The sequence below is a fragment of the Coregonus lavaretus genome, assembly GCF_964263955.1.
Source record: "Coregonus lavaretus genome assembly, chromosome: 22".
NCBI classification, from domain to species: Eukaryota; Metazoa; Chordata; class Actinopteri; order Salmoniformes; family Salmonidae; genus Coregonus; species Coregonus lavaretus.
The window spans coordinates 24,632,767-24,660,518 of NC_140009.1; the positions used below are offsets into that span (position 1 = coordinate 24,632,767).

Here is a 27,752-nt window from a genome sequence, read left to right on the forward strand (position 1 = left end):
GGTCACGTGAAACGATTACGAAGATGGTGGAAGTTTCTTTCTTGAAGTGAAGCCGCAAAAGAACCCAAACAGACAGGGATATTGGGGAAAGTTGCCTGTAACGTCTCGTCTTGAACTTCTTCTGCCCTTGGATTCGGGTAAGCGAAACGACCGAGGTGGAAAGTCCTCAACCACAATATTTTGCGAACTCACACTTCCACTGGGCTAGCCAGCCATGACACGAGCTAGCTAGCTTGTTTTTTTTAGCCAGTCGTGCGATTGTGTGGTAACGATCAGTTGCCAGATGACATTTAACACGTAAACAACAACCCCGTTTTAAAAATATTGAAATCAAACTCTGCATCCCGGAGTAGAATGCAGTATATGTAGCAAACATTTAGTTAGCTATCAGATTGTGGAGTTTCAAGGTTGTCATTTCACTAATTTTGAGACCGAGCTAGCCACTCAGCTAGCTAAGCTAACGTTAGCCTCCTTCCTTGTCAAACAGGTCGTCACTAAGCCTTTTTGTCAATGTCATGCGCGTTGACGATAACATGAAATCCTAATGATGGCAAACAAATTGCAGCTATTATTAGCTGTGTTTATGCTGTCCAGCCCTAATATTGTTATTGAGTAAATGCAGTTGGGGATCTCTTGCTGTCATCCGGTCACATTTGTATCCATAACGGCATACTCTGTCATTTCACCAGCCTGGCCCAGCCACTTTGTTTTGTGAGCTGAGGGGTGGGGCATTGTGGGTTATGATGGGTAAGACGGTAGTACTAAGTTCATAGAGCATTTATATTCTTCAAGAATCAAAGCTCTTCCTTTTTGAATGTGACACTGTAACAATTCCATGTTTTTAAAAGTGAAACATGCCTGTGTGTATATCAGTTGATTTTGTCAGTTACATTTACATTTTCTTCTGGGGTGTAAGCATAATAGCATATGTTATTCACTTTTGAATAGTTTATGGAATATCTGACACTTTAACAGAAACATAATAATTGGCTGATGGTGAGTCATCCTTCCTGGTCTCAGCTGATGAGCTCCTGACTTGTTGTGAGTCATTTAGCTGGCTTGCAAAGCAGTCCATCACTGTGAGTAACACACATCCTTTGTCTGTAGGCCGCAGAATCAGTACTGATCAATTATTAACTCTGGGTATAGCCAAAGTGAAAGTTTATCCAGAGCTCTTTCTCTCATTTGCACAGGGGAGATAGGCGAGGAACATACATTATGCAGAAGGACAGTGAAGTAACCACAAACCAGGAAAGAAGACTAGGCTATGCTTCCTGATGCTACTTTCACAAGTGTAACATTCTCTCATGGCATTTTCCAGAGAGCAAGCATTTCTAAATGACTCATATTGTGAGCTCTTGAGATGTGGTTTCGGAATATATTTAGACCCCTAGACTTTTTCCACATTTGGTTACGTTTCAGCCTTTTTCTAAAATTCATTAAATTGTTTTTTTCCCCTCATCAATCTACACACAATATCCCATAATGACGCAGCAAAAACAGGTTTTTGTAAATTTTTCGCGAATTTAGTAAAAAACATAAAAACTGAAATCACATTTACATACACTACCAGTCAAAGGTTTGGACACACCTACTCATTCAAGGGATTTTCTTTATTTTTACTATTTTTTACATTGTAGAATAATAGTGAAGACATCGGAAATATGAAATAACACACATGGAATCATGTAGTAACCAAAAACGTGTTAAACAGATCAAAATATATTTTATATTTCAGATTCATCAAATAGCCACCCTTTGCCTTGATGACAGCTTTGCACACTCTTGGCATTCTCTCAACCAGCTTCATGAGGTAGTCACCTGGAATGCATTTCAATTAACAGGTGTGCCTTCTTAAAAGTTAATTTGTGGAATTTCTTTCCTTCTTAATGTGTTTCAACCAATCAGTTGTGTTGTGACAAGGTAGGGGGGTATACAGAAGATAGCCCTATTTGGTAAAATACCAAGTCCATATTATGGCAAGAACAGCTCAAATAAATAAAGAGAAACGACAGTCCATCATTACTTTAAGACATGAAGGTCAGTCAATATGGAACATTTCAAGAACTTTGAAAGTTTCTTCAAGTGCAGTCGCAAAAACCATCAAGCTCTATAATGAAACTGGCTCTCATGAGGACCGCCACAGGAATGGAAGACCCAGAGTTACCTCTGCTGCAGAGGATAAGTTCATTAGAGTTACCCGCCTCAGAAATTGCAGCCCAAATAAATGCTTCACAGAGTTCAAGTAACAGACACATCTCAACATCAACTGTTCAGAGTGGACTGTGTGAATCAGGCCTTCATAGTCGAATTTCTGCAAAGAAACCACTACTAAAGGACACCAATAATAAGAAGAGACCTGCTTGGGCCAAGAAACACGAGAAATGGACATTAGACAGGTGGAAATTTGTCCTTTGGTCTGGAGTCCAAATGTGAGATTTTTGGTTCCAACCGCTGTGTCTTTGTGAGACGCGTGTGGGTGAATGGATGATGTCCACATGTGTAGTTCCCACCGTAAAGCATGGAGGTGTTATGGTGTGGGGGTGCTTTGCTGGTGACACTGTCTGTAATTTATTTAGAATTCAAGGCACACTTAACCAGCATGGCTACCACATCATTCTGCAGCGATACGCCATCCCATCTGGTTTGGGCTTAGTGGGACTATCATTTGTTTTTCAACAAGACAATGACCCAACACACCTCCAGGCTATGTAAGGGCTATTTTACCAAGAAGGAGAGTGATGGAGTGCTGCATCAGATGACCTGGCCTCCACAATCCCCTGACCTCAACCCAATTGAGATGGTTTGGGATGAGTCGGAAGGCAGAGTGAAGGAAAAGCAGTCAACAAGCGCTCAGCATATGTGGGAACTCCTTCAAGACTGTTGGAAAAGCATTCCAGGTGAAGCTGGTTGAGAGAATGACAAGAGTGTGCAAAGCTGTCATCAAGGCAAAGGGTGGCTATTTGAAGAATCTCAAATATAAAATATATTTTGATTTGTTTAACACTTTTTTGGTTACTACATGATTCCATATGTGTTATTTCATAGTTTTGATGTCCTCACTATTATTCTACAATGTAGAAAATAGTAAAAATAAAGAAAAACCCTTGAATGAGTAGGTGTGTCCAAACTTTTGACTGGTACTGTAAGTATTCAGACACTTTACTCAGTACTTTGTTGAAGCACCTTTGGCAGCAATTACAGCCTCAACTCTTATTGGGTATGATTCTACAAGCTTGGCACACCTGTATTTGGGGAGTTTTTCCCATTCTCTGCAGATCCTCTCAAGCTCTGTCAGGTTGAATGGGGGCGTTGCTGCACAGCTATTTTCAGGGATGTTAGATCAGGTTCAAGTCCGGGCTCTGGCTGGGCCACTCAAGGACATTTAGAGACTCGTCCCGAAGCCACTCCTGCGTTGTCTTGGATGTGTTTTTAGAGTCGTTGTCCTGTTGGAAGGTGAACCTTCGGCCCAGTCTGAGGTCCTGAGCGCTCTGGAGCAGGTTTTCATCAAGGATCTCTCTGTACTTTGCTCCATTAATCTTTCCTTCGATCCTGACTAGTCTCCCAGTCACTGCCGCTGAAAAACATCCCCACAGCATGATGCTGCTACCATCATGCTTCACCGTAGGGATGGTGCCCGGTATTCTCCAGACGTGACGCTTGGCATTCAGGCCAAAGAGTTCAATCTTGGTTTCATCAGACCAGAGAATCTTGTTTCTCATGGTCTGAGAGTCCTTTAGGTGCCTTTTGGCAAACTCCAAGCGGGCTGTCATGTGCCTTTTACTGAGGAGTGGCTTCCGTCTGGCCACTCTACCATAAAGGCCTGATTGTTACAGAGATGGTTGTCCCTCTGGAAGGTTCTCCCATCTCCACAGAGGAACTCTGGGGCTCTGTCAGTGACCATCGGGTTCTTTGTCACCTCCCTGACCAAGGCCCTTCTCCCCCAATTGCTCAGTTTGGCCGGGCGGCCAGCTCTAGGAAGAGTCTTGGTGGTCCCAAACTTCTTCCATTTAAGAATGATGGAGGCCACTGTTTTCTTGGTGTCCTTCAATGCTGCAAACATTTTTTGGTACCCTTGGCCAGATCTGTTCCTCGAGACAATCCTCTCTCGGAGCTCTACGGACAATTCCTTCGACCTCATGGCTTGGTTTTTGCTCTGACATGCACTGTCAATTGTGGGGCCTTATATAGACAGGTGTGTGCCTTTCCAAATCATGTCCAATCAATTGAATTTACCACAGGTGGACTCCAATCAAGTTGTAGAAACATCTCAAGGATTATCAATGGATGCAGGATGCACCTGCGCTCAATTTCGAGTCTCATAGCAAAGGGTCTGAATACTTATATAAATAAAGTATTTCTGTTTTTTATTTTTAATAAATGTGCAAACATTTCTAAAAACCTCTTCACTTCATTATTATGGGGTATTGTGTGTAGATTGATGAGGGGAATAAATAATGTAATCAATTTTAGAATAAGGCTGCAACGTAACAATGTGGAAAAGGGGTTGGGGTCTGAATACTTTCCGACTGCACTGTAGATGTCAATAGGTCTAAGTAAACCCAGACCGCAGAGCTTTTGTTTTTAGGAATCATAGTATCAATCACACATCTATTTATGATTTTGTATATTTATTTAAATAAATAAAAATTACGTCTCAGCTGAGTAAATTGGACTCCCAGACTCTGATCTACTTGTAGTGAGGACTAGTAAGATAATGCCTGGTACCAGCATAATCTTTTATGTTTAATAGCAATATAATTTTATTACCATTCAAAAGAGGTCAATGTGTTTTTATTCGCTGGGTGGTTAACTAATATAATGCTGACCATGATATTTTATACTCTTGTTACATTACACCTATAAAGATTAGATAACCCTCTGTATGTAACAGTGTAAAGCATTTGTCATAATGCATTGAACAAAAATAGAATTCCTAGACTGTGGATGGAAAGGCTATGACTTGCATTGTATGGAATGTGCTTTGGGCCATTGAATTAATGGTTGACTGAATGTGTGTTTGTTTGTTGCAGGTAGCCAGCCCTATGTCATGGCCTCCAGCATTGCTAAACCAGGCCCTGGGAATGGCTACCCCATGAAGGCACAACTGCAAATCATGGGTTGGTTCATGATCCTTGTAATTTTCATAATACGTAGTCTATTCATGTCATATTTTAGAATTCTTCAGAATGGAAATTAAAAGGTTAAATTTTGAGAATTAGTATACGTGCTGTAGTGTCTATGATTTATAGTTCCCTTATTTTTTATTTTGGTATTGAAGTCAGTTGCATAGCCATGTTTTGTATTGTAGTGTAAGGGTATAGTCCATAGCAAACATAGGAAATTCTGTTTCTCAGGGTGTGGACTGTTTATTTACAGAATTGACCTGAAGTGCTATCAAACTAACTTCTACCAGACAGTCTAACTTCTAGCTCTGCCCTAATTGACAACACTTGTTTACATCCCCTCAGTGCTATCAGCAAAACTGAAAGAAAACAGGAAGAACTGGTTTGGTCCCAGTCCATATGTTGAAGTGGCAGTTGATGGCCAGTCCAAAAAGACAGAGAAATGCAACAACACCCACAGTCCCAAATGGAAGCAGCCGCTAACAGTGTAAGTTGTCGTTGTGTTATTGATGACAGTCAGTGTTGAGAACAAGGAACGTCCTCTTAATTGAACAACTACAAATTCTTTACACAAGTGGCAGGTGTAACTGCCAGAATAAAGGGAACACCAACATAAACAGTCTTAATAGGGCGTTGGGCACCACGAGCCAGAACAGCTTCAATGCACCTTGGCATAGATTCTTTAAGTGTCTGGAACTCTATTGGAGGGATGCCACACCATTCTTCCACGAGAACTTCCATTATTTGGTGTTTTGTTCATGGTAGTGGAAAACGCTGTCTCAGGCACCACTCCAGAATCTCCCATATGTGTTCTATTGGGTTGAGATCTAGTGACTGAGATGGCCATGGCATATGGTTTACATCATTTTCATGCTCATCAAACCATTCAGTGACCCCTCGTGCCCTGTGGATGTCATCCCCTGGGGACATAGCCACAGTGGCCAAAATAATGGCCTGCCCAGCATTTTTATACGTGACCCTAAGAATGATGGGACGTTCATTGCTTAATTAACTCAGGAACCACGCATGTGTGGAAGCACCTGCTTTCAATAGGGCCCCGTGTAGCTCAGTTGGTAGAGCATGGCGCTTGCAACGCCAGGGTTGTGGGTTCGATTCCCACGGGGGGCCAGTATGGAGAAGAAGAAAAATGTATGCACTCACTAACTGTAAGTCGCTCTGGATAAGAGCGTCTGCTAAATGACTCAAATGTAAAATATACTTTGTATCCCTCATTTACTCAATTGTTTCCATTATTTTGGCAGTTACCTGTAGTAGTGCCAAGTGCCAACACATCCACACAATCAATCCCTTCATTGTATAGCTCTGGACTCTTACTCTACTGGCCCTTCTTATATTAGAGTGGGCCCCCCTCCTATTTCAGTGTGTCATACTATGGTGTAGTAAGCTGATGGGCCTTGTAACTCTATTTTCCTGCAAGCATTCAAGTTTTAACTAGGCAGCTGTTATAGTAGGCATGGACACTTGCGTCTAGTCTCCACGCTAACACTGTTGAAACATTTCTTCAAATGATATAATAATAATAATAGTAATAATGTATTCAACATTTATAGCGCTATTCATTACATAAATAATCTCAAAGTGCTTTAAGGCAACAAAAAAGACAAGCAATTTAGAAAAATAACAGAATTAGATGTTCACCATAGACGATCATCTAGACGCTTTCATATATTACTGCTATATTTACAGTGAATTAACTGTCATCTTCATTGTCTGTCTTTCATCTCGTCAATAGAATTGTCACTCCTTTTAGCAAGCTAATCTTCCGAGTATGGAGTCACCAGACCTTGAAGTCGGACATAATGTTAGGCATGGCAACTCTGGAGGTCAGCGAAACACTCAAAGCCAACGACATGAAAAGTGAGTGCCTTCCTTGTATCATGTTATGCATACCTTGCTTGGCTATGTGATGAAGGCCTGTACTGTGTCTGTGTGCTAGTTCTCACACACAACACGGCACAGGCACCACTCTCTGCATTGAGGCAGATGAGATTACTTTCCTCTCATAAAGAGTAAATTCAGTCCACTGCCAATTTTCTAAACACATGTAAGCCAAACCAGATGGAAAATATCACATCACTCTCCTATTTTGATGATCGGTAAACAATGATAACTTTGGTTTGAAGTAGGATAATTACTTTGTTCCTAATGGCTGTATATTTGCTAACAGAACTCCTCTGTTTTGATTGGTTGGTTTCCTTGCCTCTTATGGGGATTCTCTCTCCATTACTTTTTCCATCCACTAGTTTGTTGAATGTATATTTGATAAGGTGATAACAAGAGAGAAACATTGGTCATAGTCTATGTGGTGTACTATCCATGCAGTACTGTCCCTCCTGTAGCTTAGTTGGTAGAGCATGGCGCTAGAAACGCCAGGGTTGTGGGTTCAATTCCCACAGGGGGCCAGTATGAAAAATGTATGCACTCACTAACTGTAAGTCGCTCTGGATAAGAGCGTCTGCTAAATGACTAAAATGTAAATGTAATGTCCCAAACTCATTAAGAGTCCTGGTGGAAAGTGGCAGACAAAAATGATTCAAAGTGTTGATAAAGACTTTTGACAGGCGAGGAGCTGAGCGGAAGGAGGGTTTTTATTACATAACCAATACTTTTGTTCCATGTTTTTTTCCCCAGTCTCTGAGGTGGTGCAGACGCTGCAGCTGAGTGCAGACAGAGACCAGACAGATGTTGTGGGGGACCTGTCTGTCTGTCTGGATGGCATGCAAGTGGACCCAGAGATGTTTGCCTCTGCTGCCGAGGCTAACACCCAAAGTGAGTCTGTGAAATGTTATCCACAGTGTTGTCTGTAATGATTTGTAGGGCGCGTTATGGTTTTCCCAACTTGCCCAGAAAATAAGCTCCAGCTTCCCCTCAGTACGTTCAGTTCCCAACTCTGTGTTTCTGGATCTCAGGTACATCGAATGGGGAATCGCAACAGAATGGGGATGATGTGAGGTAAGCATATTATTCATGGTTACTGTGGTAATGATGCTCTTGCTTATATTTGTATATGGGCACTGTCTTGTCAGTGCTCCAAAGTTAATAGTTGATCTTGTGGCAGGCGGAGTAGAGACGGCTCTCCTTCTGTGGATGGTTTGGAGCACAGAGCTTCCCCAAATGGTCGTGTGGTCACAGTGAATGGCACAGGGTCTTGCAAAGGGTCTCCCTCTCTGTCAGCAGGGGGCTCCAGGGGTAATCCTCTACGGCCCCCCAGGCCCTCTCGACCCCCTCCACCCACCCCGCGCAGACCAACCTCCTCTCCAGGTGAGGCGGTCAACATCATAACCCATCTTAAAACCAACAGCAATGCTCCTGGGGATTTATTGGCATAATATTTTGCTTTATTTGTCCACAATTGAAGCATTTGTCAGATAATGGCAGAAAAGGACACTACATTACATTTACAATACACTAGATGGTTTTGTTTTCTCAAACTCACTCAATCTTCTTTTCTCATTCACTGGTTCACAGCAGCATCCTCTAATGGATCCATTCCAACTGAAGAAAGTGATGGCCCCAGCATAGAGACCCCAGTCTGTACACCTGCAGTACCAGACCCTAACGCCCCACCCCCTACACACGACCAGAGCCAAGCAATAGCAGCCAGCCAAGCAGACAGTGTAACCCCAGGACCCCCCAGAGCCCCCGCTGTCGCCGCAGGCCCATTGCCTCCTGGGTAAGGGTCAAACCATCCATGGTGATCTGGCTGGCAGAAACACACTGTTAGTCAGTTTGTGTTGTCAATACAACTCCACCCTCAGGATCATCTTATTGTTATGCGCTGTTAAAAAAACTCAAGCGAGATTGGAATGCGGCTGTTGTCGTGACTGCTTTCAAACTGCAATGACCTGTTATTATTGCTCCAGGATTACATAGTCTCATCACTTTAATACTTTAACTCTACCCTACCTGCCGTGACTTGAATTTCTGCTTTTGAAGCTGGCTGACTGATGTTGTAAATGTTTTAATTTTCTTTGAATCACATGTTCCTGTGAAGATGGGAGCAGAGGGTGGATCAGAATGGAAGGCTGTATTTCGTAGATCATGTGGAAAAGAGGACAGCGTGGGAGCGGCCTGAGCCTCTACCTTCTGGGTAACTCCTCTTACATATCCTGTGTCTTTTTCCTATCCACGTATTTACACCAGTTCACAAGACAAGCAGAGAATAGTGTGTTTGTTACTAGAGGATACTAAATGCCAAAGCTCTTTATATAGCCTCCCCTGTTCCTCTTTGCCCTGTATGTAGGTGGGAGCGGCGAGTGGACCCCATGGGCAGGGTCTACTTTGTAGACCACATCACGAGAACTACCACATGGCAACGGCCCACCATGGAGACGGTACGGAACTATGAACAGTGGCAGCACCAACGCAACCAGCTACAGGGTGCCATGCAGCAGTTCAACCAGCGCTTCATATTTGGAGTGAATGGGGTAAGTGGGAACTCTGACTGGTCAAACCAAGTGCTCCGCTCCTACAATAACAGTACTGAATAGGTGTGAAACACTCAACAGATGAAGAGTTTAATGGGATACTTTGGGATTTTGGCAATGAGGCCCTGTATCTACTTCCCCAGAGTCAGATGAACTCGTGGATACCATTTTTATGTCTCTGTGTCCAGTATGAAGGAAGTAAGAGGTAGTTTCACGAGCCAATGCTAACTAGCGTTAGCGCAATGACTGGAAGTATTGACTTCCAGTTAGCCTAGCGGTTAGAGCATTTGGCCAGTAACCGAAAGGTTGCTTGTTCGAAAACCTGAGCCGACAACATGAAAAATCTGTCTGTGCTCTTGAGCAAGGCACTTAACCCTAATTTGCTCCAGGGGTGCTGTTTTACTATGGCTGACTGTAAAACAACACATTTCACTGCACCTATCTGGTGTATGTGACAATATAAAGATCTTTATTTTATTTTTTTGCTTCTCTTAACTCTTTTATACATATTGGGCTGTAAACAGTTTGTCCTTTTTCAGTTGGGGATATTTAACCAATCTTTATCAGTTGATATTTAACTTAACTGTTTTTATATTATTATCTTTATCTTGTCTTGTGCACTGAAGCTCCAGGACCAGGTTCCAGCCACTGAGAACAAGCAGTTTGATCCCCTGGGCCCACTGCCACATGGATGGGGTAAGATCTCACTCACTACCTCACATGAAAAGGTCACAGATTAATCTGTTTTCTAGACTTTTGAATGAATTGATCATTTTACCTAAACTATTCTGTTTCATCCCATTTACGTTCTCAGAGAAAAGAACTGACAGCAACGGGAGAGTGTACTTTGTCCAACACACCACACGGACTACACAGTGGGAGGACCCTCGCACTCAGGGGTGAGAAGTTAATCTGTACTACTCTTAGTACAGATATGTATCCTAACAGCTACTTTTAACCTCAGTGGGGCTAGCCTGGCACACCTAGAACAGGGTAAGATTAGCTCGGTCCCTGGGTCTAGTACTCTCCACATGCCCATACACTGGAATTGAAGTGTAAATTCAGACATTGTGCAGATCTGTATCCTACTGTATGTCCCTGTATTATGTTGACACTCTGTCTCTCCCTTAGGCTGCTGAATGAGAAGCCTCTTCCAGAGGGCTGGGAGATGAGGTTCACGGTCGACGGCATCCCATACTTTGTGGACCACAACAGGAGAGCCACTACGTACATCGACCCTCGCACTGGAAAATCCTCACTGTACGTCCCAACTTTACAGTCACTTATCAAAGCATTGGACTACCTCTCTGACTAAACAATTTTTCTTTGAGGCCATAGTTTAGACTAAAACTAGGCTCTTTGTAGCAAACACGGGTCTGTTTCATAGGCACTAGTTTTGACTCCAGTGATGGAACTGTTGCTAATAATAATAATAACGCTTTCTTTCTGTACCCAAAATGTCAAATTAGGATGACTAATATGGGCTGAACAGATAATGTACTGTCTGTCTGTGTATCTTTTCAGTATTCTAATGAGCCACACCTGAGGGATGATATTGGTGTACTGTCAACATGACTGCTCTCTGTTTAACAGTGACTATGCTGTGCTCTATTCCCCAACTAACAGGAATAACATGTTTGGTGCCTTTCACAGGAATGCTGTTTCAGTCTGCACACCTGTAGCCTGCTTTGGCTTAAACATTTATCATTATCTGTTTAGTCTGCGCAGTGTAGTGAAAACACAACATTTTCTGACTGTCTGGGGTCTATGGTTTGACGTTCTTCTATAGTTCTACTACACTATAGTAAAAGCCAGGTAATCTGACAGAAAGCTGATTCAGTATTTGGTCCATGATGCGTGACTGAATGTATGCCTTTTCCTTCCCTCACTCTCTCCAACAGTGAAAATGGGCCCCAGATTACTTACGTTCGAGACTTTAAAGCCAAAGTCCAGTACTTCAGATTCTGGTGCCAGGTAGGTGTCATGCCTTCTGAGTTTGAGTGGTTAAACAGTGACATTGTTTTTATGGTCAACAGAACAGCATGAATTCTAATGCACAGTGACCCAATGAAATGAAAACAACGACCCGCTATTTCTGTTGGCACGTTTGGAAAAAAATAATATGCTTCAAAATCACTTATGATTTCCTCTTCTTGTCCAGCAATTGTCAATGCCTCAGCACATAAAGATCACTGTCACCCGCAAAACCTTGTTTGAGGACTCGTTCCAGCAAGTGAGTAAACATCCTCCCAAATGAGCATGTTGACATTGACATATGTTGTCCATATTAATTTGACTCTCTCCATTGTAGATAATGAGCTTCAATGCACAGGACCTCCGCAGGAGACTATGGATCATATTCCCTGGGGAAGAAGGCCTTGATTATGGAGGGGTGGCAAGGTAAAGTTATAATGTACTCTTTTCAATTACTCCCATGCAGTTATTGCACCCAATAAATAATAAGTAATTCAGTGGCGGTCCGTGCCGTTTAAGATTAGGGAGGACGATTCCTTTCTTTTTTTATGAGCATGGCCTTATTTCTATTACAGCATATTGGATGACTGTCATTCATATTCCATTCACCCAGTTCAATGTAACATAGATAGGTTTAGGCTACTACATGATACTCGAATTTGCCCTATACCCATCATGAGGTTGCTACAACCTAGCCTATGAATTAAAGTTTACAACGTAGGTGCAGAGGTCGAGAGACAAATTGGAGTAATCAAGGTGACAGTGACACATTCAATACCGCCTTGCACACTCTCCTGCATCTAGCTGATCTAGGGTGTAATCGCTAGTCCAAACGTTTTGCAACTAAACGAGAGTTTCTATTCGACAAATTCAGGTCTATCCTAGGGATGTGGCGGCCATCACATTTTGTCAGATGGTGATTGTCAAGCAAATAACTTCCTGTCTCACAGTAATTGACCGTTATTTTAGCATCTCCTGGTTTCCACACATAGCCTGATGCAGACATTTGGAACATCTACATTTAAAAAAGTAAAATAAATCCATGTCATATAGCCTACACCGACACAATAAATCCATTCTTTATTTTAGACGGGTCTAAAGAAACATGATATGAAGAAAATGTAGTCTATTTCAGAAGAACAGAATAGCATACTCCTTATGTTAGGCCCTGATCTGGCTATGCCATGGCTGTGGGTTACACTAGTTTAGCAGATAAGATTTGCTTAGAATTCCGTGGCATTATTTTATATTATTTTAATAGGATGAAGAATACAATTGAAAATAGATAAATAAAATAGAAAGGATATTTTCTCCAAACGATTTGAGGGAGTGCACACATGCGGCTATTCTGTGTTGAGCGGTTAGCAAAGAAACAGGTCCTCCTATATGCTTAATTTAGAGTTACCCGGCGGCCGTAATGCCCCCTAAAAAAAATCCATGCCTTTTGCGGCCAGTGGCCGTTGTGCCCTTGGGCTGAATATAATAATTATAATTCCTTTCTCCCGGCTGCATGCTCCGAAGCACCTCTCACTCATATGGCTCTCTCAGATACTGTCGCTCAATTCTTATTAGCCAATGCCGTCACATGATCGGGTCTTTCTCACAGGCTACAAGTGAAGACCGACACATCGGGGACGCAACTGCGCACTTCCTTATCCAATTCCTAGGCGCATATTAAAGATATTGGAAGAACTGTCCACATTTACTTTTCGTCAGCCAACAAGATGAGTAAGCCTAACAAACAGCAAAAGCACTAGCCTATGTCAATCTACTATCCCCGTAGCACAAAAGTTGACCTTTTCTGTGCGATAAATAAATATTCCAAACATAGTCTGGGACAGTTGTGGGATGCGGTAGTTCCCAAATTAATACAACCACTAGCATCAAAAAAACGTTTTTAAGCAACAAGGCTAACGCAACAGATCAGAACGTTTAGCTTAAAATGTTGATAAACTATTAGGTTATTTCTTCACATTATAAGCGCAGCAATGCGCACATGGCAGTAGGCTATAAGCGCGAATGCTCCAAAATACAATTAATTTGCGGGAAAACACCATTCTCAAAAGTGACCGTAAATGCAATAATGCATTTATTATAAATGTGCATTTTTATGTGGAAAATTATCTTCCCCAATCTTGAAACTCACGCGCTGCGTGTGTATGCCAGTTAGGCTCTACACCCATTGTAAAGCGGATTAATGTGCTTTACTTTAAGAAGTTATTTGGACACTTTAGTTGTGATACAAACCTTATCAAAACATATATATGGGCTAGGCTACATGAGGTGTGCGACTATGATTTGAAAAAGTTGAGCTGTTTCTTTAATAATAATAATAATAATAATAATAATAATAATATGCCACTTAGCAGACGCTATTATTCAAAGCGACTTACAGTCATGCGTGCATACATTTTTGTGTATGGGTGGTCCCGGGGATCGAACCCACTACCCTGGCGTTACAAGCACTGTTCTCTACCAGCTGAGCTACATAGGACCACACTTACTTACTACACACAAGCTGGGCATCATTCACAAGTGACAATATATAATTCTCAAGTGATAGGCTAATATTGTCACCCATCAGACTATTCTTGATTTAGTTTGTCTTTACATATACTAAATAATATGTGTGAAATTTGTTTTGATTTAGAATGGATCATTAGGGGCAGGGAGAAAAAATACATGTCGTCTATGCACTTAAATAGCGAATGGAGGATTATTTTTCCTTGGTTCATTTTCATGCCAGCCATGTGGGCTATACTCCTGTTGTAAAGAGAAGCAATGTCCTTAATATTAGGAAAGTTGAGAAATAAATATAGAGGCCTAGCCTATAGAAAGCTGATGGGATCTTCCTCTTTTTAATAGAGGCCATCACAATTCTCACGCAATTGCATAGCCTATAGAAATGTTGCGCAACATGAGCTCATGGGCTGTCATGAAGTGTTTGATTCGATTTTTTATCACATTTGCATTGATGTCAGAGTGATTAGAGGGACAATAGAGTGCTGAGTACCAGGCAGTTAGCAAGTTTGGTAGGCTACTAATGACCATCGGCAGCATCAGAGCTTGAAGAAGCCTAATTACTGTGACTAAACAGTCACGTGGAATTTGACTGCCGTCATGACTTGTGAACCACCGGTGTGGCGGTAATACGGTCACCGTAACAGCCCTAGTCCATCCACGTTTAGTTCCGTTTGCTTCTTTTAAGAAATGTTTTGCAACAGAATTGGCGGAATGAATACACCCCTGATCACCCGCACACACAGTTCCCTTTCATAGCAGCCATACAAACAGCATCATCACATCTACGTGCTCTCTTCCTCTCACATTTTCCCTTCGCTTGTGGACTTCAGTGCACAACACAAAAGCGGTCTGTGACCAGGCAAAAAAAAACTCTCCAAGCCAAACCTTTATACAATAACCACTACACACAACCTACATCATTGTCACCATATCTGCTAACATCATAGTCAACATACAGTGCTATGAAAAAGTATTTTCCCCCTTTCTAATTTTCTCTACTTTTGCATATTTGTGATACTGAATGTTATCAGATCTTCAACCAAAACCTAATATTAGATAAAGGGAACATAAGTGAACAAATAACACAACAATTACATATTTATTTCATAAACAAAGTTATGCAACACCCAATTCCCCTGTGTGAAAAAGTAATTGCCCCCATACACTCAATAACTGGTTGTGCCACCTTTAGCTGCAATGACTCCAACCAAATGCTTCCTGTAGTTGTTGATCAGTCTCTCACATCGCTGTGGAGGAATTTTGGCCCACTCTTCCATGCAGAACTGCTTTAACTCAGTGACGTGTGGGTTTTCAAGCATGAACTGCTCGTTTCAAGTCCTGCCACAACATCTCAATTGGGATTAGGTCTGGACTTTGACTAGGCCATTCCAAAACGTCCAATTTGTTGCCTTTTAGCAATTTTCATGTAGACTTGATTGTGTGTTTTGGATCATTGTCTTGCTGCATGACCCAGCTGCGCTTCAGCTTCAGCTCACAGACGGATGGTCTGACATTCTCCTGTAGAATTCTCTGATACAGAGCAGAATTCATGGTTCCTTCTATTAAGGCAAGTCGTCCAGGTCCTGAGGCAGCAAAGCATCCCCAAACCATCACACCACCACCACCATGCTTGACCTTTGGTTTGATGTTCTTACTGTGGAATGCAGAGTTTGGTTTTCGCCAGGCATTACTGGAACCATGTCGTCCAAAAGGTTATACTTTTGAATCATCTGTCCATAGAACGTTATTCCAAGAGTCTTGATGATCATCCAGGTGCCTTTTGGCAAACTTGAGTCAACTTTTTGGATGAGATGGGTCCCATTATGCCTGGCGAAAACCAAACACTGCATTCCACAGTAAGTCAAGCATGGTGGTGGTGGTGTGATGGTTTGGGGATGCTTTGCTGTCAACTTTAAGTCAACTTTGGAAATGGCAGGGCGATTTCTGCATAGTGCATCTTTTAATGTTTCACTATTTTTTTTAGTTTTATGAAATTCACTGAGTAGGATGGTCCTCCTCTGAGGAGCCTCCACTGAAGTTATTGTAGTGGTGAAGGTACCTTCTGTGCCCCCTGGTCAAGGTTTGAGCTGCTTGAATAACCTTGTAAAACATCCTAGATAAGAGTGGTTGTCTACCAGTTGATATTTGACCCAGTTATGAAGTATGGTGTTAACTGGATACTTGCAGAGAGATTTTGTATTGTGATGAAATATACATTTCTCTCTTTGTAGGGAGTGGTTCTTCCTGCTCTCTCATGAGGTGCTGAACCCCATGTATTGCCTGTTTGAGTATGCTGGGAAGGACAACTACTGCCTGCAGATCAATCCTGCCTCCTACATCAACCCTGACCACCTCAAGTACTTCAAATTCATCGGACGCTTCATCGCCATGGTGACTGTTCTTAGTCACTACGTTTTTCAACTGCAATGTGACATTTATGAATGCAAACATCTGCTGATGCAGTTGTTCTGCATTTTTTTTACATTAACCTCCTGATCTCTTTTCCCAGGCTCTTTTCCACGGGAAGTTCATTGACACAGGCTTTTCACTGCCGTTCTACAAGCGCATGCTGAACAAGCCATGGGCACTAAAAGATCTAGAGTCCATTGACCCAGAATTCTACAATTCTCTCATCTGGATTAAGTGAGTCTTCTGAGGAAGCTGTACTGAAATTAACTTTGGTTGTAATGGATATACATGTTTGTTTAATGTTTTGGTGGCTGTGATGAACACACATTTAACTTCATGGCCCCATTTTTCTTGATGACAGTTGTTTTCCATTTTGGGTCACTGATACATGTCTTTGTCATCTGTTGTACACTTCAGGGAGAACGACATCGAGGAGTGTGGCCTGGAGATGTACTTCTCTGTGGACAAAGAGATTCTGGGTGAAATCACCACTCATGAGCTTAAGCCGGATGGAGGAGAGGTCCTGGTCACTGAGGAGAACAAGGAGGAGTATATCAGGTCTGTCTTAGCTAATGGCCTCCCCCCACCCCCCTTCTCTTAGTACCTCTGACTCCTTTTCACTACTGTCCTGATGTGTGGTGCCTTGATGGTCTGTGTTTCTCCCCCCAGGCTTGTAGCAGAGTGGAGGTTGTCCAGAGGTGTGGAGGAGCAGACCCAGGCCTTCTTTGAGGGCTTCAACGAGGTCCTCCCACAGCAGTACCTGCAGTACTTTGACGCCAAAGAACTTGAGGTACGAGTCTTCGTTTGGGCTACTTATTTATACCAGGTTCCCCATATTCACTCTGGTAAAGATGAGAGTTGTTGTTCCAACTCTCATGTACCAGTGAGCCAATTGTTACTTGTCCACTTCCTGCAGGTGATGCTGTGTGGGATGCAGGAGATCGACCTGGCAGACTGGCAGAGGAACACCATCTACAGACACTATGCACGCAGCAGCAAGCAGGTCCTCTGGTTCTGGCAGGTCAGTGTTACCCATCTCTCCTCACCAGTACTACAATCAGGTGCCACATCTCCTCAGTATCATTAAATTCAGATCACGCACCAAAGAACAAGTATGAACATACTGTACCCTCCTGGACTTCCCTTCCAGCTCATCAAAGAGATGGACAACGAGAAGCGGATGAGGCTCCTCCAGTTCGTCACAGGCACCTGCCGCCTTCCTGTCGGAGGCTTTGCTGACCTATTGGGTAAGGAATACAACCGACAGGGGTGAAATATAATGAAATATAACATTATGCCATTTTTACCTGTAAGTAGATGGGTTAGTGACTTACATATTTGGTTTTGTAGGGAGCAATGGCCCACAGAAGTTCTGCATCGAGAAGGTGGGAAAGGAGAACTGGCTACCCAGAAGTCACACCTGGTGAGTACTGTATGGATGAGTCAAGGTTAAAACAGAGTAAAGGCTTCACTCGACAGATAACTAACCTGCCTCTATTTCCCCCTTCTCTAGCTTCAATCGATTGGATCTGCCTCCTTACAAAAGCTACGAGCAGCTGAAGGAGAAATTGATGTTTGCGATTGAAGAGACGGAGGGCTTTGGGCAGGAGTGATCCAGCAACGGATCAATAGACAGAGGAGTGTGGTCTTCATTTGTCAGTGTTTAAGCCTGGGAGCCTCTTGAAGACCAGCGTGTGTTTGTGTGTGCTTGCCAGTGTTTCCCCTATATGCATTTAGCAGTGGCGCAGTGGCGCACCGACGCTACCTCCTGCATTTTTTTATAATGTGGAGGCATAGATGTATGCCCCAGGAAGACCCCATCCACCTCCCCCCGCAAACTCTGCCACCGCTGTAGAAAATAATCCTAGGGGAAACACTGAGTGCTGTTGAAGGGAGAGAACTTGCTCTAAAATACTGGAAGAATATTGGAGGAGGGTATCGATCCACAACAGAAAGCTGCTCCCGTCTCTCAATGTCCCCCACATCATGCATGAACGCTGGAAACCCACCCTCAATAACATATTATAAATGGGACAGGGATATCAGAAGCATCGGTCCCATCATCCTTTGATTGACCCACCACTATTTCTGACAATCCCAACGCTGACTTTGAGGAAAATGAGGACCTCTGATCAGGCAATGGCCAGATCCAGAAGTTGCACTGCACATGCTTCAAAATAGAACAGTCCTTCTGTTCAAGGCTACTTGGCGTTTATCTGTGAATCAATAAAAAATGGCAAGGGACAATATTGGCCCCTATATTTATGGTACGAGAGTACATGGATGTGGCTCTAATATGACCCTAGTTTTATAGGGCATTGTGACATGACATGATAAAATGTAATATCTTTATGTATTCTGGGGAATAAGAAGTGTGAAATGTTGGTCTAGAATATTGCCTTGATGTCTTTGGTAATGAGATTTAACCACATTGTGGAGACTAGATATACATGTAGCTTTTAATAGTCTGGGAGATTTTTAACATACAAATTTATCGATTTTTATATTAATGGGAGATGTTTTTCTGGCCGTGGCAAAGGCATGGGAACGGTGGGAATACATCTTTCTTTCTGGGAAGATTATGAATGGAAATCCCAGGGAAGTAAATGTGTAAATAATGATAATTTATGTTACATTGCAAATAAAAAGTCAGCTCCTTTTATTTTTGTCTCCAGATGTATCCTTATGCAACTTAACTGCTCTCCGTGTATATGAAACCATGTTGTAAATACTGTTAAATGAATTTCCTTTTATAAAAAGGGGTTTATGGTGAAATGCTGTTTTGATTTATGTACATTATAAATGTGTAAGAAAAAAATAAGATTTTTGCTCAAATGACATAATGGGTTTAGTGGTTTTCCTTTGGATGTGTTAGTTTGATAGTGATCGTAGTCAAATGAAAAGTCTATTTGTTACAATCATGTAGAGTGAAACTGCTTAAAATCACAGTATCCATTTTGAATAGACGCAGCTTAATTTATTCAATAAACATCAAGTGCATGCCTCAAGATTCATACCTTACATAAAATGTTTTCACAAAATAGAATCAGTACCTCTAAGGTAGTCAGGAATGTCCACAATACATTTACTGTACATGCGGCAGGTGAAAAAATACATTTTAAACTAAAAGTGCTCTCGTAAGGATGAAAACATTATCACCTGTTGTCTGGTCATGGATGAGGCAACTCACTGTTCTGAATAACAATCATCACTAAAAGGAAAAAGTGCCAAGCTTCAATGTTTTAATATAAAACATAGAAACCCCTTTAATTGGAGGGATATAGTGAGATTCAAATCCCTTCCACATGCAGAGATAGTCTCAGGACAATATCATCAAGATTTTGCTTGAATGTAACTCAGGCCTCAATCCATTGTCGCTATGAACATGGGTGCTCTGCTGTAACCAGCCAGTGTCACTCAGCAATCTCCAAAGTGTTCCTCCTGCTCTGCCTCTCCTCCCTCTGACTGATCCTCAACTGGAACAATTGACTTCACCGCCTGAGGGTCCTCAATCCTCTCCTCTTCTTCCTCCCTTTCATCCACCTCTTCCCTGCTCTGTTCTATCTCCTCCTGGTTCCCCTCTGTCCTGTGTCTCTGCCTCTTCACTCTCTTCTCCGCCCCTTCCTTCTCCACCGCAGCCCCTGCCATGGGGCACTTGTGGTCTCTGTAGTACTTCTGTCGTGTGAAGCCCTTGTTGCAGGTGGCACAGCGGAAACGATAGTTGTCTGTGTGCGAGCGTTGGTGCTCCAGCATGTGTGCTCTTCTGCTGAAAGCTTTCTGGCAGTACCCACATTTATAGGGCTTGATACCTTGGGATGACAGAAACAAAAGGTATGACTCTCGATTGTTTTGAACCCTAACTTTAAAATGGCTGTCAAAACCTGCAACAAGGTCTATTAAGTTTACAGCTGTGACTTAATCATTTACAACAGAGAGGAAACACTCACCAGAATGAGACAATATGTGTGCCTTCAGCTTGTCTGGTCTGTTAAACTCTTTAGTGCAACCAACATGTGTCCTGAAAGCACAAAACAATGCCTTAAATACACCAATAAAAAAAGCAGAGCTTTCTCTTACATTGACTAAGGTATCCCCAGCTTTCTATTGGAATCCTTTGTGGCTCAGCTTTCCAAATAGCTTCACATATGATCTGTTAGGACAACAGAAGCCTCACTTACCTAAATGGACATTTGTATTTCTTAAAGGGCTCATGAATGAGCATGTGCCTCTTCACCTTGTCCTTCCTGTTGAACATGGCCTCACAAACAGAACATTTGTATGGCTTTTCTCCTGCAATGGAATTACAGTGTTGCCATAAGCACAGCAGAAAGAATCGAGTGAAAGTTATTTGCATCATGGGGTAATGTGTCTGCATGCCTCACCTGAGTGGATACGAGTGTGCAGTTTGAGGTAGTGCTCGGTTTTGAAGAACTTTTTACATATCTGACATTTGAACCTCCCTCCAATACCATGTGTGGGCAGGTGTCGCCGGAAATACCTCTCACAAGGAAAAACCTGCCAAAATGAAAAGCATCCTTTAGAGTAACTGTGCTTGGAAAGTAGATCCTAGCAGTGAATGACAACCATTTTTTCAAGAGCATACCTTTTGGCAATGTGGGCAGGGGAAGTTATGAGAGGCAGTTAATAAATGCTGCTCCAAGGCCTCTTGCGTGGCGTACCGGCTTTGGCATTTCATGCACCTGAGTGTGATAGAAACACTTGTGAAACCATAACCATGGGGTCAAACAACAGAGTTGTGATCACACTGAAAATAAAAATGTTTGAACCAAAGCCACTGACTGAACTTTGTAAGCATTAGTATGGCCTAATTAGAAGAGTGGAGATGGTGAAGTTGACCTATAGAAAGTGGACTCCTTGCGTGGGTTCTGCTGGGGACAGAAGCAGTGGGAGTACTGGTGCACCCCCAGCTCAAACAGCGAGGGGAACACCTTGCTACACAGGTGGCAGCGGTAGGTGAGCTGCTCCTGGTGCGTCCGGATGTGCTCCAGGAACAGATCCAGTTTCTGGAACGTCTGGGAACAGGACTTCACCACACACTTATATACCTGAAACACAGCAGGAAGGAACTTTAGAAGGATGAGTGGTGAGAAAAGAGCTTCTAAGAGAGACATCTGACACAAATCAAATCAAAGTTTATTGGTAGCGTACACAGATTTGCAGATGTAATAGCAGGTTTCAAGCTCCAACAGTGCAGTATTACCTAGCAATAAAAAAACAATACACACATAATCCAGAAAAATTTAAATAATAAGTTATATAGGATGAGCCATGACTAGAATACAGTATATACACTCGGTAAAACAGTATGCAAACATTATTAAAGTGACCAGTGTTCATGACTATGTACATAGGGCAGCAGTCTCTAAGGTGCAGCATAGAGTACCGGGTACTGGGCGGAGGCCGGCTTGTGGTGACTGTTTAACAGTCTGACGGCCTGGAGATAAAACCTGTTTCTCAGTCTCTCTGTCCCAGCTTTGATTAACCTGTACTGTCTCCAACTTCTAGATGGTAGTGAGGTGAACAGGCCGTGGCTCGGGTGGCTGAGGTCCTTAATGATCTTCTTGGCCTTCCTGTGACACCGGGTGCTGTAGATGTCCTGGAGGGCAGGCAGTGTGCCCTCGGTGATGTGTTGGGCTGACCGCACCACCCTCTGGAGAGCCCTGTGGTTGCGGACGGTGCAGTTGCCGTACCAGGCGGTGATACAGCCCGACAGGATGCTTCAATGGTGCATCTGTAGAAGTTTGTGATGGTTTTAGGGGCCAAGCCCGAATTTCTTTAGCCTCCTGAGGTTGAAGAGGCGTTGTTGCGCATTCTTCACCATGCTGTCTGTGTGAAGAGACCATTTCAGGTTGTCAGCACGCCAAGGAACCTGAAGCTTTTGACCCTCTCCACTGCGGCCCGCCGATGTGGATGGGAGCATGCGCTCTCTGCTGTCTCCTGTAGTGTACGATCAGCTCCTTCGTTTTGTTGACATTGAGGGAGAGGTTATTTTCCTGGCACCACTCCGCCAGGGCTCTCACCTCCTCCCTGTAGGCTGTCTCATCGTTGTTGGTAATCAGGCCTACCACTATTGTGTCGTCATCAAACTTGATGATTGAGTTGGAGACGTGCATGACCACGCAGTCATGGGTAAACAGGGAGTACAAGAGGGGGCTAAGCACACCTGGTGGGGCTCCCGTGTTGAGGATCAGAGTGGCGGAGGTGTTGTTGCCTACCTTCACCACTTAAGGTCGGCCCGTCAGGAAGTCCAGGACCCAGTTGCACAGGGAGGGGTTCAGACCCAGGGCCCCGAGCTTAGTGATGAGCTTGGAGGGGCACTATGGTGTTGAAGGCTGAGCTGTAGTCGATGAACAGCATTCTTACATAAGTATTTATCTTGTCCAGGTGGGATAGGGCAGAGCAATGGCAATTGTGTCGTCCGTGAATCTGTTGGAGCAATATGCTCTAGGGTGTCAAGTAAGGTGGACGTGATACGGGCCTCAAGTAGCCTCTCAAAGCACCTTGTGATGACAAAAGTGAGTGCTACGGGGCGATAGTCATTTAGTTCAGTTACCTTCGCTTTCTTGGGTACAGGAACAATGGTGGACATCTTGAAGCAAGTGGGGACAACAGACTGGGATATGAAGAGATTCATTTTTGAATACCTGTGCATCGGAGGACAAAAAAAGTTTGCCAAATAATATTAGCACTGATTGCCGCTGTGCATAATAAGGCTTGTGCATGAGTGCTTCATTATTGATCCGGGTAGATCCTTCCCTCATGTGGACTCACCTGCTCCCCCTTGTGCTGGGTCATGTGAGATTTGAGCTGGAAGTAGGTGCTGAACTTGCCGGCACAGAACTGGCACTGGTAGGAGCTGTCGATCAGGATGATCTGCTTGGTCTGGGCCTGCTGGCCGTTCTGCTTGCAGTCACCATCACCCAGGCTGTCCACATCAGTCTGGGAGTCACAGTCTCTCTCCTCAGGCTCACCTGGGGCTTCTGGACACACATTCAGTACACAATCTACATTTATAATACATACTTAAGCCCTTATACAATACTACATATTTCATTGACTTTGGATTTTGGTAATCATTACGTATTAGCACTATGTCATCCTCAAAAGGTCTCAGTGGCCTATAGAGAAATTATCATGATTCGACAGTGAGATGATTACCTGGCTGCTCCTCCTCTTCCTCCTCCTCCTCCTCCTCCTCATTATGTTGTTGTTGTTGTTCCTCCTGTTCTTCCTGTTGCTCCATGACCTCCTCTGCACACAGTGGGACCACCTTGACAGTGATGGGCAGCCTGGATACTGTGCTGGCCACGCCCGAGGGCCACACTTTGTGTGTCTGCATGTGCTTCTTCACATTAGACTTCTGGGCAAAGGCCCGGCCGCATACAATGCACTGGAAAGGCTTCTCCCCTGTATGACTGTGGAGACATCCAAGATTATAATGTAAAACATGTGATATTCTTATGCTGGGTAGATTCAATGCATATGGATATTGCTTTTCTGTTTGAGCTGATTGGTGAACTCGATTTGTGAAACTCACCTTCTGATATGTTGCTGGAGATCAAAGTTTTTGGAGAAGATTTTGTCACAGAAATTGCACTTCAGCTTCTGGGACTTTACTTTCATTTGTTCTGCTGAAAAGCCAATGGATAGAATGGACAACATTGTTTTATTTAGCCAATAATGAGAAACATGTAATATAAATAATAAAGATTAATTTCTTAGGATATAGACCTACAGTGCATTCGGAAAGTATTCAGACCCCTTGACTTTTTCCACATTTTGTTACAGCCTTATTCTAAAATGGATTAAATATATTTTTCACACACAATACCCCATAATGACAAAGCGAAAACAGGTTTTTAGAAAATGTTAGCAAATGTATTAAAAATAAAAAACAGAAATACCTTATATACGGCCCCACAGCTGACAGTGCATGTCAGAGCAAAAACCAAGCCATGAAGTTGAAGGTATTGTCCGTAGAGCTCCGAGACAGGATTGTGTTGAGGCACAGATCTGGGGAAGGGTACCAAACATTTCTGCAGCATTGAAGGTCTACAAGAACACAGTGGCCTCCATCATTCTTAAATGGAAGAAATTTGGAACCACTAAGACTCTTCCTAGAGCTGGTCGCCCGGCCAAACTGAGCAATCGGGGGAGAAGGGCCTTGGTCAGGGAGGTGACCAAGAACCCGATGATCTCTCTGACAGAGCCCCAGAGTTCCTCTGTGAAGATGGGAGAACCTTCCAGAAGGACAACAATATCTGCTGCACTCCACCAATCAAGCCTTTATGGTAGAGTGGCCAGATGGAAGCCACTCCTCAGTAAAAGGCACGACAGCCCACTTGGAGTTTGCCAAAAGTCACCGAAAGGACTCTCAGACCATGAGAAACAAGATTCTCTGGTCTGATGAAACCAAGATTGAACTCTTTGGCCTGAATACCAAGCGTCACGTCTGGAGGAAACCTGGCACGAAGCATCCCCCACCATGAAGCATGGTGGTGGCAGCATCATGCCGTGGGGATGTTTTTCAGCGGAAGGGACTGGGAGACTAGTCAGGAAAAAGGGAAATATGAACAGAGAAAAGTACAGAGAGATCCTTGATGAAAACCTGTTCCAGAGTGCTCAGGACCTCAGACTGGGGGCGAAGGTTCACCTTCCAACAGGACAACGACTCTAAGCATACAGCCAAGACAACGCAGGAGTGGCTTCGGGACAAGTCTCTGAATGTCCCTGAGTGGCCCAGCCAGAGCCCGGACTTGAAACCGAACGAACATCTCTGGAGAGACCTGAAAATAGCTGAGCAGCGATGCTCCCCATCCAACCTGACAGAGCTTGAGAGGATCTGCAGAGAAGAATGGGAGAAACTCCCCAAATACAGGTGTGCCAAGCTTGTAGCGTCATACCCAAGAAGACTCGAGGCTGTAATCACTGCCAGAGGTGCTTCAACAAAGTACTGAGTAAAGGTTCTGAATACTTACGTAAATGTGATATTTTCGTTTTTTATTTATAATACATTTCAAAAAATTTGAAAACGCCTGTTTTTGCTTTGTCATTATGGGGTATTGTGTGTAGATTGATGAGGGGAAAAAACAATTCAATCCATTTTAGAATAAGGCTGTAACGTAACAAAATGTGGAAAAAGTCAAGGGGTCTGAATACTTTCCGAATGCACTGTATATGTATATTGACATTTGTATCTCAAAATCATACCTGCTGCTCCATCCTGGCATTTCTTGCCATTTCTGGGTTGTTTAGGAATGATCACTTTGTCAAACTCCTCAAGCTCAGTTAGGTTTGCAGTGATGCTGCAGGTTTTGGTTTTGGTGCCTTGCTTCCCAGGGCTATATACTGGAGGAGTGTTGAATGACTGGCTCTCCACACACTGACTGGGGACCTGTGGGGCATAAATAATACATGTATTGTGTTAGTGAACTAATGATCCAAACTCTTTAGGATGTTGCCCAAACACTGCAGAGTACAGACGTGTAAATAAACAAGTCTGTCATCCTCCTCATTCTGTGCAAATCACAGATTGCATTAGTAAAAGCTCACCTGTACAGATTGGAACGGCTGCAAGCCCAGGGTGTGAATCTCTGCACTACCACTCACAGACATTTGAGGCATTGTGCTGTAGACCTGGACCACTGAGTTGCTGATACTGGACAGCACCTGGGAGGACAGAGGCTGAGACTGTCCAGGTGGGAGAGAGTGGGAGGACTGCTGATGGTGCTGGAGGTAGGATGCACCTGTGTGCATACTCAGGTTACTCTGAGAAGGAAAAGTAAACAAGATGTATAGAGTGAATACAGGTAGAAGAATAGCTTAATTAAATGAAAACCACTTACCTGAATTAAATGAAAACCACTTACCTGAATAGGGGGCTGCATAGCTGCCATGGGTTGGTCAATGGACGTGAAGGCGGAGATGGCAGACATCAGAACATCATCACTCACTAAAACATTGCCTTGGACCAGTGTCTGAGTAAGAGGAGATGGAGGCACTGTGATGTATGTGGCTACCTGATGTGGATGGCAAAACAAAGAAAAAAGGAAGACTGCATTAGCCAGCATTTACAATGCAAGCAAATGGTTGTTCTGGATGATGCTATGGTACTACTCACTGGCCCATACAGTAGCTAAGTACAGATAAATAAATATTTTCTCATACCAGACTCATGGCACTCCACTGTGGGAAGAGACTAAGTAATAACAAACATCTTAGCTAACAATAAAAACCATAAGTAATAAGCCAGTGCCCACCTGTCTGTTGGCGGGGGTCTGTGGCACAGAGCTAATGGAGGGCACAGGGGTGTAGGCGTTACTAGATGCCAGTGATACTGTAGACAGGGAGGGGGCATTGGACTGGCACTGCTCTCTCTTGTGGGTCATGAAGGCAGACAATGAATTGAACTGTTTCTTGCACTTCCCACAAAGAAAGACGTCTTCATCGTCTGTAGAGAACAATTGGGTATATATCAACACTTCAGTATTTCAATGGCAATAAATGGAGATGCAGAATGCATGTTTGATGTGTGTTAATGTAGTTCCTCTCTATGATCAACACAATGCAAAATGCAGTCATGCACAGATCAAGATGATAAAGGGGAAGTGGAGAGAAGCACACACCCATTGACTGAATGGTAGATGAGCCTGAGACGTTCTGGCTGTTTGGGTCAGGGACACCTCCCTGGCCATCCAACAGAGACTGGACAGCCAGGACTGTCTGGTTGTCCATCCCTGGAAGAGAATAATATATATGGGGGTCAAAACAGTGCACATCATGGTGTATATACCATAGTACGACATGAACAAATCAAAATGCGTGATATGACTGGTGCGCCACTGCTCTTCCGACAAGACTGCAGGCTGCTACCATTTTCTCGTGGTGGTAACTGTTAGCTAGCTCGTGGCAGTTGTTGTTTCTTCTCAAATAATTACCAAGCCAATGGAAAAGCAATGCATTACCACAAGCAAATCTAAAGAATGCATGGAAGATTATCAAATTTCGCTCAACGAAATAATAGCTAGCTAGCTCTCTGGCATCGATTATAAAGGCTTTATCATACCACATTGATATAAATTAACCTCCCAGATAACCTAAAATAACCTCACTGTTTCTAGAAAACGTTGTCTTAAAACCCATTAGTATGTTGTTAAAATAAAAGTGTGAATATGATCAAATGTATCGATACCTTCCAGGACTTCAAATATAGCCTGCGCCATCTTGTAGTTATTCTGTGTGTAGGCGCTCA

General features: G+C 43.2%; 2 protein-coding genes across 4 annotated transcripts; one reads left to right on the plus strand and one right to left on the minus strand.

The window, feature by feature from the left end:
• On the plus strand, positions 1 to 19,488 carry LOC311149419 (E3 ubiquitin-protein ligase Itchy-like). 3 transcript variants are annotated; one of them, XM_084186608.1, is made up of 24 exons: positions 1 to 137; positions 5,034 to 5,120; positions 5,472 to 5,613; positions 6,880 to 7,004; positions 7,779 to 7,916; positions 8,057 to 8,099; positions 8,206 to 8,408; positions 8,616 to 8,820; positions 9,142 to 9,237; positions 9,391 to 9,574; positions 10,201 to 10,270; positions 10,389 to 10,473; positions 10,706 to 10,834; positions 11,476 to 11,548; positions 11,736 to 11,807; positions 11,886 to 11,974; positions 16,303 to 16,462; positions 16,581 to 16,714; positions 16,898 to 17,038; positions 17,150 to 17,270; positions 17,397 to 17,501; positions 17,631 to 17,727; positions 17,831 to 17,903; positions 17,994 to 19,488. In XM_084186608.1, the coding sequence occupies exons 2-24, from the start codon at positions 5,051 to 5,053 to the stop codon at positions 18,091 to 18,093; spliced, it is 2,655 nt and encodes an 884-aa protein (XP_084042734.1). In that variant the 5' UTR covers positions 1 to 137; positions 5,034 to 5,050; the 3' UTR covers positions 18,094 to 19,488. The 3 variants fall into 3 exon arrangements, with proteins under 3 accessions (XP_084042734.1, XP_084042736.1, XP_084042735.1); XM_084186610.1 differs by having other exon boundaries at positions 8,619 to 8,820; XM_084186609.1 differs by having other exon boundaries at positions 58 to 137; positions 5,038 to 5,120.
• LOC311149420 (zinc finger protein 341-like) lies at positions 19,440 to 27,742 on the minus strand. Its single transcript, XM_084186611.1, has 15 exons — positions 27,693 to 27,742; positions 27,127 to 27,237; positions 26,761 to 26,951; positions 26,371 to 26,520; positions 26,054 to 26,269; positions 25,712 to 25,895; positions 24,039 to 24,132; positions 23,660 to 23,916; positions 23,273 to 23,481; positions 21,338 to 21,546; positions 21,084 to 21,180; positions 20,863 to 20,995; positions 20,659 to 20,770; positions 20,428 to 20,498; positions 19,440 to 20,289 (listed from the first exon to the last, which is right to left on the minus strand). The coding sequence occupies exons 1-15, from the start codon at positions 27,721 to 27,723 to the stop codon at positions 19,898 to 19,900; spliced, it is 2,457 nt and encodes an 818-aa protein (XP_084042737.1). The 5' UTR covers positions 27,724 to 27,742; the 3' UTR covers positions 19,440 to 19,897.
• Positions 27,743 to 27,752: the final 10 nt, after the last annotated feature.

Coding starts and splice junctions, on each gene's coding strand:
- LOC311149419 (XM_084186608.1), top strand. CDS start 5,051: ATGGCCTCCAGCATTGCTAAACCAGGCCCTGGGAATGGCTACCCCATG. Junction 5,614..6,879: donor TGGAAGCAGCCGCTAACAGT/GTAAGTTGTCGT, acceptor TCTCGTCAATAG/AATTGTCACTCCTTTTAGCA. Junction 11,808..11,885: donor TTGAGGACTCGTTCCAGCAA/GTGAGTAAACAT, acceptor TCTCCATTGTAG/ATAATGAGCTTCAATGCACA.
- LOC311149420 (XM_084186611.1), bottom strand. CDS start 27,723: ATGGCGCAGGCTATATTTGAAGTCCTGGAAG. Junction 26,952..27,126: donor ATCTACCATTCAGTCAATGG/GTGTGTGCTTCT, acceptor TGTTCTCTACAG/ACGATGAAGACGTCTTTCTT. Junction 26,270..26,370: donor CTATGCAGCCCCCTATTCAG/GTAAGTGGTTTT, acceptor TTTCCTTCTCAG/AGTAACCTGAGTATGCACAC.